General features: G+C 40.6%; 1 protein-coding gene across 1 annotated transcript; it reads left to right on the forward strand.

Moving 5' to 3' along the window:
- Positions 1 to 3,094: 3,094 nt before the first annotated feature.
- LOC149190849 (uncharacterized) lies at positions 3,095 to 4,355 on the forward strand. Its single transcript, XM_089410605.1, has 2 exons — positions 3,095 to 3,521; positions 3,712 to 4,355. The coding sequence occupies exons 1-2, from the start codon at positions 3,095 to 3,097 to the stop codon at positions 4,353 to 4,355; spliced, it is 1,071 nt and encodes a 356-aa protein (XP_089266731.1).
- The last annotated feature ends 8,070 nt before the right edge of the window (positions 4,356 to 12,425 follow it).

Here is a 12,425-nt window from a genome sequence, read left to right on the forward strand (position 1 = left end):
TAGCCCTACCAGAAGAAGAAACTTGTAAAGCAGTGTTGAACCTCGCGGAGAGAGGCCTTATAGGCCAGTTCACATGCCTCTGGCCATCTCCCAAGTCGGTGGACGAATGGACCCAAAGGAACTGGAAGCCCCTGATCAAAGAAGGAGTTAAAAGCTATTTCGTAGGTAAGGGTTTCTTCATGTTTGTCTTTGAAAACCCAGATGACAGAGGTTTAATCTTTAGAAATGGACCGTATTTCATGGGGCCCCAAGGCCTTTACCTGAACAAATGGTCCCCGGATTTCGACCCCACCCAGGACATCCCTTCTGCTGTTCCGGTCTGGGTTAGGCTCCCACATTTGCCTCTGCACTGTTGGAACCAAAAATCTCTACAGATCATAGGTAACGCTATGGGAAAATATATAGATCAGGCAGCGAGAAAAGACCAGTATTCATGTGCCCGTATCTGCGTGGAAGTGGACCTAGAGGAGGGGTTACCGGAAGCCATCAAACTCATTGTAGCTGGGTGGACGCATGTCCAGGAGTTGGACTATGAACAGTTACCCTTTAAATGCAGACATTGCCATGGTCATGGCCACTTTGCAAAGAATTGTAAAAAGAGAGCAGAGGAGCAAGCAGACAAACAGAATGGGGAACAATGGACCCTAGTCCAGAAGAATGCATCCACAAAAAAAGGAACTGGCAAAGGTAACACGGACGGAGGCCCTAGCAGCAGCAAAGCCAACTAGGAAACGGAAGTAAATCCAAAAGGGACAGAAAGGGCTCAGAATAATCAAGCCATCCCATCCCAGGAGAATGAAGAACAGGCGGACATTCCACCTTTAAACAAGGAGGTAGGGGAAGCAATCCAGATCGAGGCCAACCAGGGCAGCCCCTCCAATCCCTCATATGCAGAGATAGCAAGAAAAAAACCAGTTGAAAGCTCTGGTTCCTCGGAGGATGAAACCTATGAGCGACAAACGAAAAAAGCTGGAAGGAAATCCCGCAAAGAAAAAAGGGAGGAGGAGGCAGAAAGACTCAAAACACAAGGAAGCCAAGCTACCATAGAAATGACTATTGGGCGAAATATCAGACCAAGGCCCTCCAAGGGAGGGCTCAATACCCCCTCAAGTAAATAATGAATCTCGTCTCTTGGAACTGTAGAGGACTGGGGAACCCCTCTAAAATAGAAGCAATCAAGGATCTTATGAAAGCAGAGCCCTCAGATATCCTCATGCTCCAAGAGACAAAAATAGAAGGCCATGCCCTTCTAGAGATCAGCAGCTCAAAGTGGAATAAAAGAGCAGGCAAAGCTGTCAGCTCAAGGGGTACTTCTGGAGGACTGGCAACACTCTGGAATGATGACCTTTTTCAGCTGAAAAACCACAAGGAAACACAGCACTGGATTCACACGGAATTGATGCATAAAGCAAGTAAGTTTACTATTTCCCTTTTCAATCTTTATGTCCCTGTTTCTTATTATGAAAAGAGAGAATGCTGGAACTCCCTCTCAGTATTTCTAGAGCAGACATCCCCGAGCAATATTATCATAGCAGGGGACCTCAACATTATTATGAAAGCCAAAGAAAAGAGGGGAGGGACAAGTAATAGAGACCCTATGCTAGACGAGGTGGAGGAACTCTTTCAGCGCTGGGACTTGCTGGACTTCAATCCTATCAGAGGCATCTACACCTGGTCCAATAATAGAGTGGGAACTGATCATATCTCAGCACAATTAGACAAATTCATGGTACAAAGTTCCATAATGATGAATAAAAAGATAATCATTACAAAAATTCTGCCCAAACTAGCTTCAGATCATAAACCTATTCAGCTGCTCCTGGAAGATGAAGAAGATCTAGGGCCCATTCCATTCCGATTCAGCCCCCTATGGATCGAGAAGGAAGGCTACATAGAGACAGTAAAGGCAGCTTGGGACAAAACATTCACGGGATCCCCTAGCTATGTCTGGGAGCAAAAGCTAAAAGCAACTAAGCAGGCGCTGAAGAACTGGATAAAGAAACCAGGACCCACTCCTATTGAGCAAAGAAAGGAGTCAGTTCATGCATTGCAGACTTTGCAAACAGAGATGGAAAACAAAGACATCACAACAGAGCTGCTGGAAAAAGAAACAAAAGCCCAACGTTCTGCACACCAAACTTTCAGAAAGGAGGAAGAATACTGGCGACTAAAATCTAGGAGTTTGTGGTTGAAGGCTGGAGACCGAAACACCTCCTTCTTCCACCGACAATACAAAGCGAGATTGACTAGGAATCACATAGCAGAAATCAAAACATCAGAGGGTATCATTTGCAAAGGTTTTAACCAGGTCAAAGCAGCTGCAGAAACCCACTTTAGGAATCTCTACAGGGAAGAAACCCACAGCAATGATGAGGAAGTCGCTGATTTCATTGCCAATATCCCCACCCTTATCAGCCCTGAAGAAAACGTAGCCCTCTGTAGGCCAATCACAGAGGAGGAAATTATAAAAGTCATCTGGTCCATGGACGCAGATAAGGCTCCCGGGCCTGATGGATTTACAATCCATTTCTACAAGTCTTGTTGGCACATTATTAAAACTGATCTCTGCAAAATGGTACGCTGGTTCATGGGAAAAGCCAAGGTAGGCGGAGGAACAAACTCCACTTATCTCTCTCTAATTCCCAAAGACATCAATCTGGAGACATTTGCAAGGTTTAGGTCGATATCATTGTGCAATGCTTCATACAAAATACTGGCAAAACTGATAGCAAACAGGATTAAGCCGCTGTTAAAAAAACTGATCTCTCCCCCACAAGGCGGTTTCGTTGAAGGCAGGCATATTCTAGATAACGTAATCTAGGTACAGGAGATCATCCATTCTAGCAAGCAGCGGAATGAAAAAGGCATGCTGGTCAAGTTAAATATGGCAAACGCCTTCGACAGAGTGGATCGCTCATTCCTCTGCAAGGTCCTGCTCTCATTTGGTTTTTCGCATTAATTCGTCAACCTCATCAAAGCCTGCATTGAAAAACCTTGGATCGCCCCTTTAGTCAACGGCCGCCCCACGAATTTCTTCCAAAGTCAGAGGGGCATCAGACAGGGATGTCCCCTCTCCCCATTCCTGTACATTATAATGGCGGATTCTCTTAGCCGAAAACTTACTGCCGAAAAAATAAAAGGTAATATCCCGGGTCTTAAGCCTTTCCACGGAGCTGAAGCCCAGAATCACGTGTTATTTGCTGATGATTCACTTCTTCTAGGCGGAGCCTCCATTAGAATTGCTAGAGCCATAAACGCAGTCCTCAATAATTATTGCAGAGCCTCTAGGGCTTTAATAAATGAAAACAAAAGCGAGGTATATAGCTGGAACATAGATCAGAGGGAGCTCTCTGACATAACCACACTCCTCGGCTTCAAAGGACAAGCAAACTGGGATAGATTCAAGTATTTGGGCCTTCCCATTATATCAGGACCAAATAAAAGATCGCTCTGGAGTGAAATAATCTCGAAAATCAAAACCAAAATTGCAGCATGGGGAGGATATTGGCTGACAAAGGGAGGCAAAGTAATCTTAATCAAAGCAATGCTGTAGGCGTTACCAATCTACCAGGCAGCTTTTCTCTTAGCACCAAGAAACGTGGCGGAGCAAATATCCAAACTGCTCAGAGACTTCTTGTGGCAGGGAGGAAAGGGAAACGAAAATAAAATGCATCTGGTGAACTGGGACGTGGTAAAAAAAAATAAACTCAGATGGAGGGCTGCAAATCAGAGATCCAGCTCTTGTAAATTTAGCGTTGGGAGGAAAAATCTTATGGAAGCTGATCCATGAACCCGCCCATCCGGTTAGTATAGTGCTGAGCTCTAAGTATAGACCCAACAATTCTCTTAGCAATCTTCAGAATGCAAATGTAGTCAACAGCACGCAGGTGTGGAAACTATGCTGCAGGAGTAGTAAATTCTTCAACAAACAGGCCTACAGGATTCCGGGCAACGGCAAGCGCACCCATCTGTGGCTTGAAAGAATTATGAGGAAAGAACCCTTGAAGGATAATGAGGACATAGCTAATCTTAGTAGCTGGCTGAAGCAGGCAGGAGTTAACACCATATTCGAATTGTCAAAATGGGATCATCGCGGGGATTGGGCAGGATGGGATTTCCATGGAGTCCCAGAGCGGTTAACTCACCAACAAACTCTGCTTGAAGATTTGTTGGAGGAAGCAGCACCTATCAACAGAGCCATGAAAGACAAATGGGGATGGGGTCAGTCCGGAGTCTACACGATAGCAGCAGGATATAGAGCGTTGCAGGCTTCAAGAAATAGCAGTCAAATCCCAGCTTTTTGGAAGAATGTCTGGGAACCTCTAGCCCTTCCAAAAGTGAACTTCGTTTTCTAGACCCTGGCTCATAACAAACTCTTAACTGGCGACAATCTGGAAAAAAGGAATATAGCAGGGCCTCACAGATGTGTACAATGCAGCAGCAACTTCGAAACAGCCCAGCACCTTTTCTTGGAGTGCAATTTTGCAAAAGAGGTATGGAGTATTATTTTACATGATTTTCAGATTATTCTGCCTTCCCAAATCTCTGTTGCAGATCTATATGCCACTTGGAATAGTTTCTATCCTCAGTGCATCCCCTCCAAATCATTCTGGAAAAAAATATGGACAGCTATCCCAAAGTATGTGTGCTAGCAGCTTTGGCTAGCTCGAAATCAACAGATATTCAGAGAGATGAGGCATACTCCACTGCAAGTCGCAGAAAAAGCTAAATCTTTTCTACTAGAAGCAGCCCAACAGCAGTATTTTAAAGAAGATCCATTGTTATTGCCTGAAGAAAAAAGATGGCTTGGCCCGCTAGAGCCCTATCCGCACAAGCAGCTCCTCTCCCCACAGAAGGCAAATCAGGAATGGCGCATAAGAGATGAAGATGACAAATTCCAGCTATGGTGGCGGTCACAAAACTTAACCACAATTTTCTTCGATGGAGCATGTAAAGGCAATCCCAGAGATGCAGGTGCAGGGGGGGTCATATACTCTACTGACGGGACTTCAAAAGATTGTTTCAGCTGGGGATTAGGCCAGAAATCTAACAATCAAGCAGAGATTCTTGGGCTTCTCAAAGCCTGCCACATTGCAAGAGACAAAGGCATCAAAGACCTCCAAGTTTTTGGAGATTCAGAGTTAATAATAAAGAGCCTAAAGTTGGGAAATCCATTTAGCAATGCCAGCCTCAACAAAATACTAGACAGATTGAAGAGAGTTCTTCTAGACTTCAACACATGTAAGTTTTATCATATTCTCAAAAAGTCAAATGGTGAAGCAGACCAGCTGGCAAACAAAGGCAGCTCTCTGATGAAAGGACTGTTAATTGTAAACAGTGAAAGCACTGTACAAATGCCCTAAAAATCAAGTAGAACCAAACCAGCAACAGATAGAAACCTGTAATGTAATTGGAGCCGCTTGGGCAAAGACCCAAGGTTTTTTCAAATAAATAAAATCATAACCATTTTAGTTAAAAAAAAAAAAAAAAAAGTTAAAGATATTAAAATATTGTATATTGACTTATTTAGTTGCAGAGAAAAAGTTTCGTTGGACTCCAATTTTGTTTATGTAAAAGATCTCCCATGGTTAATAAAGTTAAAGATATTAAAATATTGTATATTGACTTATTTAGTTGTAGAGACAGAGTCCCGTTGGACTCCAATTTTGTTTATGTAAAAGATCATGGTTAATAAAGTTAAAAATATTAAATATATTTTATTAAAGTTAAGGAAAATGTATTTTAAAGATATATCATTTGAAATTTAATTTTTCAAAATTCATTTGTTAAACTTAATTGTATTTTTTTTAAGATACTAGCAAAAAAAAAACATATATTTTAAAAAAAATGATCTACATTTTATATTAGTCATAATCATGGTGACATTTAAAGTTTAGTTGAAATTAACTTGAATAATGAATTCCATAACATTAATGACCTAAACTTCATCAAGTTTAAGTTATATTGTCCTTTCAAAAAGAATAAGTAATCAACTAAATTAAATATGATAATATACCATTTTTTAAATTTAATATTTTAAAATAAATATAAATTTATTAACTATTGGCATTAGCAGGGGTTTAGAGTGAGATTCATTCTAATTATTTTTTTATGATATTAGAGTGAGATTCATTCTAATTAATTTTTTTATGATATATATTTTTATTAGTTTAAAAAATGATTTATATTATTATATAATTTAATTTAAAAAATTGTTTGCGATTTTTTCTAAACTTTTTTTTTTGGTCAAATAAGAGTGGAGCCTTCTATTAACCACATGAAAAAATACATATGTTACATGGCTTTACAAAGTAAGGATCAAACAGGGCTATCCCTATGAAGAGTAGCCAACTACACAACCTGAAATAAACTTGAAACCCTCAACCTGAGGCTTACAAAATAAGTCTCCATCCATGATCCCATGAGATCCGACAGCCACGAAACTATTGTCTTGGCAACATGCGCCCCTTTTACCCGGTTCACGGACCCGATAAGGAATGTGAGCCAATTTTTATGAAAGTTTAGGTCCGGTTTGAAACTTAAGATTCGATCACTTTTAGAACCTAAAAACCATGCGAAAACACCCCTGTTGATCTGACGGTCCTCCGAAATATCGGAGCAGAAACCTGCATAGTCTTTACTCTCCTTTTCGAACCCGATGAGGATTGTAAACCACTTATCTAAAAAGCATCAGGGTCCGCTTTGGTGGTTAACCTTCAATTACTTTTCCACTCGATGGCCATTCGATTACAAAGGCTGTCAGGATCCGTGGCCGACGACCTACTAAGAGGCCTGCTGTTTACCAAGTGCCTCTCCCTTGTGGAAAGCTTCGTTTTAAGCATTTTTCTTCTCCCTTTTTTTGCTTTTTTTTTAATTAATTTTTTGAAAATCAACGGTTAATTATGTCTTACACTTCTGCTCTCTCTTGCTTCCACTAATCTTCCTTTTTGTTTAGTCCTAAAAGTATGGAAGTTTTCCATGTCTTTTTCCACTTGTCTTTGACAATCCTCACGCAATTTCCTCGAGGGTGTCGAATCCCATTTATACCTGCTATAACTTTCTTTGCAAAACACTCCTTCATACCAACTTGCTTATTGCTCTTCAGAGAGTGTACCATCTCATGAGCTTGTATGATATTGTTGAGGATCTGTCTTCCTTCCACATAACCAGTGTGCTCCTCTGAGATAAGAGCTGGAAGAAGGGGCTTGAGTCTGTTAGCGATCACTTTGGAAATAATTTTGTACACCACATTACATAAAGCTATGGGTCTAAATCTGTCTGGTGTGATGGCTTTTTCCTGCTTCGGAATCAAAGCTATGAAAGAGGCATTCAGAACCCTCAAGATCGATCTGGATCTTCTTGAGTCTTCCACTGCATCAAGGATGTCTTGTTTGACTGTTTTCCAGCATGCTTTGAAAAAGTCCACATTGAAACCATCCGAGCCAGGAGCTTTCCCATTTTGCATCTCATTGATAACTTCCCTGACCTCATCTTCAGAAACTGGCCTATTGAGATTATGATTGTCTTCCCTTGTTACAAGCTTGGGAATGTACCTTGTGAATTTGTTAATAAACTGTGACCTGTCTAAGAGAGGCTCCTTTGCAATGCTAAGGAAGTGTTGTACTAGGACAGATTCCATTTCTTTGTGGGTTATGAGCTCTTTCCCTTGAGAATCTCTGAGTTTTAAAATTCTGTTATGTGACCTGTGACTCAAAGTTGACTTATGAAAAAACTTTGTGTTTCTTTCCCCTTCTCTAATCCACTGTACTCTCGATTTCTGTCTCCAGAAAATCTCCTCTTGCCTGCACCTATCATCCCATTCCTTCTGAAGAGCATCAACTTGAGTTTTATTGTCCTTGGTAAAGCCATCTATGATCATAAGCTGATTAATTCCCTGAAGTTTTTGTTCAACTTCTTTTTTAGCTTTGAAAATGTTACCAAACTATTTTTTGTTCCAATCTTTGAGTCTGACTTTGATGTGTTTAAGTCTTTGTTGTAGCATGTACATTTTGGTGCCTTGAAAGGGCAACTCTTCCATCCACCATTTATCAATATTATTGGTGAAGTCAGCGTGAGAGAGCCAGACATTTTCAAACCTGAAAGGTTTGTTCCTTAGTGTACCCATAAAAGTGGCTTTAAGCTGGACAGGCCAGTGGTCTGAGCCTCCAAATGGAAGGATTAAAGCTGACATGTCAGGGCCTGTGAGAAATAGGTCCTTTGAGATCATGAATCTATCTAGTTTAGAGGCAACTTGAGAAGCCCCTCCTCTCTTGTTGTTCCAGGTGAAAGTACCATTTATTGTTTCAGCATCCACTAATCTCATGTTATTTATGAAATTCTGGAAGAAAAATGGAGTCTCTGCCTAGTGTTCTGGTGCCACCTTTTTTCTCTGTAAGAGATTTGATCATAGTGAAATCCCCTGCTAGAATCCAGGGTATGTTAGGATATCTCTCTCTTAGCTCCTCAAGGGAAGTGAGAAGCTTGAGTTTGTCTTCTAGTTTTTGAGGACCGTAGACATTTGTAATCATGTAAATCTCCTTATCACCCACAAGTTGTATTACCAACGAAAGTAGCGTCCAAGATTCCAAGTTTTTGGGGATCCCAAAGCGTAAGAATCCCTCCTATTGAGTTGTCTGCCTTAACCTCTAAATACTCATACCTGCTTAACCATTTGCTATGGATTTATCTGATTTTATCCATCGAGCACTTTGTTTCCTAAATAAAAACCATGTCTGGTTTTTCTTCTTTTATTTTACTGCTAAGATTTCTTTGTTTCCTTTTACTTCCTAGGCCCCTAATATTCCAGGTTGTAAACTTCATTAAGAAAGGTTTGTAAAAGAGTAACTGGTGAGATCTTTCATCTTACCTAAGTTGATCATGAGTTTTCCACATTCTGTTAGCAGCTCATTTTGTCTTTTCCTTCCTCTTTTCCTACCTGGGTTCTTGGAAGAGTGCCTCGGTGTTTCCTCCATTGTCTTCATCCCTTTATTTTCCTGGCTGTCATGGTTTCTTTTGACTCTAGAACTCTTCGATTGTGATCTCCATAGGAAGAGTTGTTGAACCCTGTCAAACTCCTCTTTTGGCAGGGAGTCAACTCCTTTGGTAATACCCTGCTCCAGAAACTTTTCTAGATCCAAGTTTTCCTTCTCAAGAATCTCCTGTAGTTCATGATCCTTCGTTCCTGCCTCACTTGGGGTCATCTCATGGTCCCTGCTAAGCTCCACAATTCTTGGTAGATCATCCTGTTGCTGGTTGTTCTCTGGTATGTCGTCCATGCTAGTATCCCTATCCTTCTGATGGGTTTTAGTCTCCGACTTCTGGTTTTCCCCATTGCTTCCAGTTTCTTCTTCTAAGATTTTGAAACTATTGTGGCTGAGTTGTCCATCCTCGTTGATTTTCTTTTGGTTCCACTTTCCTCCTTTCCCCTTACCCCCCACCTTGGTAAAACCCTCGGGATTTTTGCTTGTGGTGGTTTTTTTGTTGCTTTCCATTTTGTTCAATGGGCAGTCTCTGTATAGGTGCCCATGTTCATGGCACTTACGACATCTAAATGGAACATGCTCATAGTCCACCGCTTGCACCCATTCTTCATCATAAACTTCTAAAATGATCTCGTCTAGGAGTGCCCTAGATAGGTCCATTTCCACACAGATCCGAGCGAAGGAAGTGTATTTTCCTCTTAATGTCGCATCTGATATCTTTATAAAATGCCCTAGTTTATTGCCAATAGCCTTTAGAGACTCCGACAGCCAATAATCTAAAGGAAGGGAGTATAGTCTTATCCATACCAGTACTGAAGTGAATGTTTCTCATTCTGGGACAAAGTTCATCACCCATGGTCGCATGTAAAGGCCTGCAGCAGCGTAAAAATAGGGTCCTCCCTCGAACACTCTATCTTTATCTTCTAAGCTCGTGAACACCACCGTAAAGAAACCCTTGGATCCAAGGTGAAGGTTTATTTCCCCCTTTGGTTTCCAGTGGTTCCTTATCCATGCATGTAAGGCCTTCTCCGTCGGCCAAATCCCCATAAATTTGCATATGATCGCGTGTTCTGTCATGTGATCTCTGTGCACCTGTAGTGTTGGGTCACTTAAAATGACCTGAGGAGTGATGGTCGACTTGGGTTTGCAGACGCTTGTCGCCCTCAGAGGTGTAGCTTTCTGACTGCTACCCTCTTTCCTCTTCTCCCTACTATCTTCCTCATGATTTACTCTCTGTTCGTGAGGTTTGATATTTCCTGTGTTAATATCCTCAGTTATCACCTCTGTTGGTTTCTTGAAGCGATGCAGATCAGTTTCCTTGTTTCTGTTCGCGGCTATTTGACTGTAGGAGGGAGCAGAACTCCCTCCTCCACGACCCGCCATGGTTACCAGCGCCAAACCCTGACTCAAACCCTAGATCAGATTGTAGAGCTTTTCTTCCCTTAGGAATGAATATTTTTCTGCTCTCGTGATTTTCTCTAAACTTATTTCAATTTAATAAAATAATATATTGAATTAAATACTTCATTAATAATTACATCTCTAGATTAAAAAATCAATTACTTATATTGATAAAACAATCTTGTGTCAAGAATCTTATAACATATGTGTAAATCTTCTACCAAGTATCATTACTTGCATTTACATATAAAATTGATTAAGAAAAATAGCTATGATCGTTTTTAGTTGCAAGCTAATAATCATTGCTAAATCGTTGATCATATGCGGGAACATATCCATTTTTGTTTACTGGTTAAAGCAATGTAAATATTTTTGTAAATAATTGTACATGAGTTGTATATATAAAGTGCATAGTGATTTTGTGCTTCATTTAAAGAATGTTTTCTTTTGTGTTCAAATATAGAACACTAAGATGTTCCTCCAAGGGGGTGGGGTTTGTGACAGCCCCTGGCTAGTTCCCCCTATTACAAGCAGTGTAACCATTTTGTATAATTAAAAAGGATTGAGACATGGGACATAGATTCAGAACTTTGGGTCAGGAGGTGCTTGGGAATTTAGAAGAGATGAATCATATGTGGCAACATAATCGAGTTGGTATAATGATGATAGTGATAGCAAACCAAATAACTGAAAGATGATAGAACATGCTGAGTTGCAGGGACCAACATAATTACTAGCTAGGAGCCTCGCCATTGGTGGAGAAGGCCACGACAACACACCACCATGAACACAGTTAGAACGATCATAATGGGAAGGGAAACACAAAATATCTCTAGAATGATGCCATGACGTGGTTGGGAAAGGATGAAATATTCACGGAAAACACAAGAGAGAGAGAATAAGTAGACACAAGCAATAAGGATTAGGAAAAAATTAGGAGACAGAGCACTAGAGGAAGAAGAAGAACACAGGGAGACACTGGAAGATAGTGGACAAAATTCTCAAGAACTTGAGGAGCACATTGCACTAGAGAAAACCCCAAGTGGTATTAGAGAACCATCAAGGAGGAAATTTAAGGAAAGGACAAGGATTTTCCTTGGAGCAGTGTGAGAAGAAATTCTAGAGTAGAAGCAACAAGATTTAGGAATTTCAAGTAGTTTCTTATACCATTACCTGGATAAAGTAGAAGAGAAGATCACTGAAGGAATGACAATGATAATTATATATTCGGTTATGAGCATTGGGAGAGTAGATTGTTCATCTCTCAAGTGAAGGGGTAGAGGTTCTTTGAATTACTGGTTTGGGTGGAGGCACTGTTCCTTTGGGTTCCTGGTTATAGAGTGCCCATGATGCTTTCCTTGCTCAGTTATGAGCTTAACAATTAATTTGGTGGGCTCTGGACTCCCATTTTAGGGTGGAGCCACTAAAGGAATTGTGCATGGTTATTCTCAATGTGCTCTAGAATCCCTGTTTAAGGTGGACCTAATGTGGCATTACTTTAGGGTGGAGGTGGAACAACCTCTTGATTCCCTGTACAAAATAAAGTGGAGGTGGAACAACCTCTGGAATCCTTGTAATAGACATAAGGGTGCAGTTGGAGTAACCTCTGAATTCCATTAACAGATTGGAGGGTGGAGATGGCATAGTCTTTTGATTCCCTTAATCAACTGGTGGGTGGAGATGAAATGATCTATGGATTCTGTATTTCATATGGAAACATTAGTCAATTCCCTGAAAGAACTCCTTCTCAAGCTTTATATCTTACTCGGGGTTGATTGGATGCAAGAAAGGTTTCAGTGCATGCTAATCTAAGGTTGGGTGGAGAGTCAAAGTCCCAATCTCAGTTTCTAGATTTCCTAATATGATTTAAGTGCTTATCTGAATCCATGTGCATTTATTTCTTATGAAAGTACTATATAAATGTTGGTTGTGTTATTAAAATGCTTAAACTAGTTATGAGGAATGTTATTTCCTGCATAAGTCTAGAGTAATAGTTTAATTCCTATATGGCTAATGAAGAATGACTGATCTTTGTGCCTATTT

The sequence above is a fragment of the Pinus tabuliformis genome, chromosome 3_1, assembly GCF_031772625.1.
Source record: "Pinus tabuliformis cultivar Carrire ecotype Pingquan chromosome 3_1, CPIR1, whole genome shotgun sequence".
Taxonomy (NCBI): Eukaryota; Viridiplantae; Streptophyta; class Pinopsida; order Pinales; family Pinaceae; genus Pinus; species Pinus tabuliformis.

Excerpts from the sequence above, each read along its gene's own strand:
- LOC149190849 (XM_089410605.1), top strand. The coding sequence starts at position 3,095 with ATGGCGGATTCTCTTAGCCGAAAACTTACTGCCGAAAAAATAAAAGGT. Across the intron at positions 3,522-3,711 it reads ATATTGGCTGACAAAGGGAG|ATGGAGGGCTGCAAATCAGA; the intron begins GCAAAGTAATCT and ends AAATAAACTCAG.